This window comes from Sinocyclocheilus grahami, unplaced genomic scaffold, assembly GCF_001515645.1.
Source record: "Sinocyclocheilus grahami isolate Dianchi unplaced genomic scaffold, SAMN03320097.WGS_v1.1 scaffold4608.1, whole genome shotgun sequence".
Taxonomy (NCBI): domain Eukaryota; kingdom Metazoa; phylum Chordata; class Actinopteri; order Cypriniformes; family Cyprinidae; genus Sinocyclocheilus; species Sinocyclocheilus grahami.
In genome coordinates, this window is record NW_015509516.1 from 3,514 (window position 1) to 6,111 (window position 2,598).

A 2,598-nucleotide genomic window follows, 5' to 3' on the forward strand; every position below is an offset into this window, starting at 1 on the left:
GATGCTTTTTTTGAACATTTTAGCAATTTAAAAATATAAAAAAATTTATACGGCACCCCTGCTCTAGACAGACGGCACCCCGGTTGGGAAACACTGCTCTAAACAGCTCTCCCATTGCCATGGAGAAAACCTGTAAGTGCGAAGGAATTTTATAATTGTGATTTCAAGGTTTGGGGAAAAAAATTATAATAAATTTTTATGTTTATATAAATGCATTTTTAATGTAAATGAGGAACATTTTTGTGGCGAAGTTTTCTTTAAAGATCAGCTAGAAATTTATTTTTGTGCAGTTTCTATTAAACTGGTTATTCAAACAAGTATTGTCCAGCATTCACAAATGTTAGGAAATGACATGGAAAATAAAAAATCTTGATTGAGGAGCAAAAAGTGAATGTTGCATTATATCCAACTATATCTCTTTATATTAAAATTTATTAAATGTGAAATATAATAAAATCATCAATACATATAAAATGCAAAAATATTTTTATCAAGTTCAATTTTTGACATTTCAGTGCAAAAAAAAAAAAAAGTTAAAACAAAAAATGAACATATGCTTCAATGCCATGTGAAGCCCCCTCCTGCCTCCTGGCCAAATCAAAATTTATCACTGGCCAAATTTTTGTTTGGGCATCTCTGGTATATTAAGATGTAATGAAACTAAATTCTTGTCGCAGGTATGAAGAGTTGCGTTATTGGTATGACTGCTTGTGTTATGAAGAAGACCTCAGGCAGTACAACCAATATATTGTTGAGTACAGGAAGTGGGAAGAGGAGAATCTGCACCCAGAAGACGTATGTTACACCGATGTATGTTAAATTTACAAAGCAAATTCATTATTGTTCTCCCTCTAGTTCTTTGCCTAAAATAACAGAAGACCGTAATAAGAACACATGAACAGAAGTGCAAAGGCAACGTTTTGAATCAAGTGTCATCAATTCAACTCTTCTGTTACTCGACAGCTTCCACCAATGCGGCCACCAATGCGGCCACCGCCTCAGCGAACGTTTGTGAATGAGGATCGCTATGTAAAGGCCAAGCACACAACTGTGTACCCATCAGCAGAGCAGCTGGATGCAGTGCAGAAGATGGTGTCTAATGTGGAGTGTGCCCTGAAGTCTGTCTCTGATTGGTTAAATGAAAAAGAGAGTAGTGCCGCAGATGCTGGAAGGTATGGTTGTTGGTTCTGGAAGTCACCTGCCCTAATGTATTTAGATTTTTAAAACCGAGCAAGTCAGTTCATTTCATTTTACTTTTAAGCAATTGCTGGCTAATTTATGTTACAGTTCTGGTGGAAGTATAAGCTCATGCTCAGAGTCTGTGCTGTTTTCTCTGCAGTGGTTCTCCTCAAAGTAAACTGCGTGGTGTTTTGAGAGTGGGCCTGGTGGCTAAAGGACTCCTGCTGAAAGGTGACATGGAGTTAGAGTTGGTGCTGCTGTCCAGGGATATGCCTACCAGTTCACTGCTCAGGCTGATCTCTGGAAAACTCTCAGAATTCATAAAGGTTTTTCTTACCCTTTTTTATTTTTAATTTGTATTATTATAGATCATTTGAATACTTGCTTTTGTCGTTTGTGCTTCATTCATGAAACATGAGCATAATGTATGCAAATGCCAACAGCTCTGTTTGTGTTTTAGTAAACGCATGAAGAGGAAAAATCGGCATCTTTATGTAAAATGTATTTTATTTTGTATGGATTTTAATTTGAAAGCATTATCAAATTGGCTTTTTCCAATCAACAAATACACTAACGCTCAAAAGTTGGGGTCAACAACAACAATAAAAAAAAAATTTAATTAGTCCTTTTTAGTAAGGATGCATTAAATTAATCTAGTGACAGTAAGGCGTTTATAATATTACAAAATTTATATTTCAAATAAATGCTGTTTTGAACTTGTTCATCAACAAAGTTTCCACAAAAATGTTATGCAGCACAACTGTTTTCAATATTGATAGCGATAAGAAACTTGAGCATCAAATCAGCATATTCGAATAATTTGAACCTAAAACTTTTGTATGCTAGTGTATCTATAGAACCATTTGAGTCCTCTTGAGTTTCTGTGGGTGCAGATTCCATGCAAGACAAGTCATTATTTACCTGCTAATATTTATGAAAAATTAAGCTGACATGCAGTTTCTCCTCTCACTTTCCTCAATGAAAGGATGTTACTGAGGAGAAATACGTCATCACTCCATCGATCCAAGATGCTGCTATTATCGTTACTAGCCCAAAGGAGCCAATTCTGAAACTGAGTATCCATCTGACCTCACCTGTGGTCAGGGAGCAGGTTAAAAAAGAGGCATCTGGAGGTATGATCTCACTCTTTTTCTTTTTCGGACCTAAAAGACCTTCAGTACATCGGAGGAGAGAAAATAAAAAGTTATGCAGTACAGTCCTGCTGCATCAAATGAGTGGTGGTTCCTTCTGAGGCAGATACTGGGTGCTTTCAGCATTTTAAATGTTAAAAGTATTGTTTTTGCTATTGTTCAGCATTTTACTGTTCAACATTGACATTTCCGAACGTCACCTCTAAAGCGATGCGAAGGGTTTGCATTGCAGCAAAAATGGAATCAGTAGGCTCATATTTTAAGATGT

General features: G+C 36.2%; 1 protein-coding gene across 1 annotated transcript in view; it reads left to right on the forward strand.

Annotated features, from left to right (window-relative positions):
* Positions 1 to 677: 677 nt before the first annotated feature.
* The window catches only part of LOC107576906 (interleukin enhancer-binding factor 3 homolog), a gene marked incomplete at its 5' end in the record, with an annotated part of 9,018 nt that continues 7,097 nt past the window's right edge, over positions 678 to 2,598 (forward strand). Inside the window, 5 exons of the mRNA XM_016263028.1 lie at positions 678 to 795; positions 964 to 1,172; positions 1,340 to 1,505; positions 2,165 to 2,414; positions 2,494 to 2,549. Of these exons, the coding sequence (XP_016118514.1) occupies positions 678 to 795; positions 964 to 1,172; positions 1,340 to 1,505; positions 2,165 to 2,414; positions 2,494 to 2,549 (799 nt within the window). The remainder of the gene's footprint in view (positions 796 to 963; positions 1,173 to 1,339; positions 1,506 to 2,164; positions 2,415 to 2,493; positions 2,550 to 2,598) is intronic.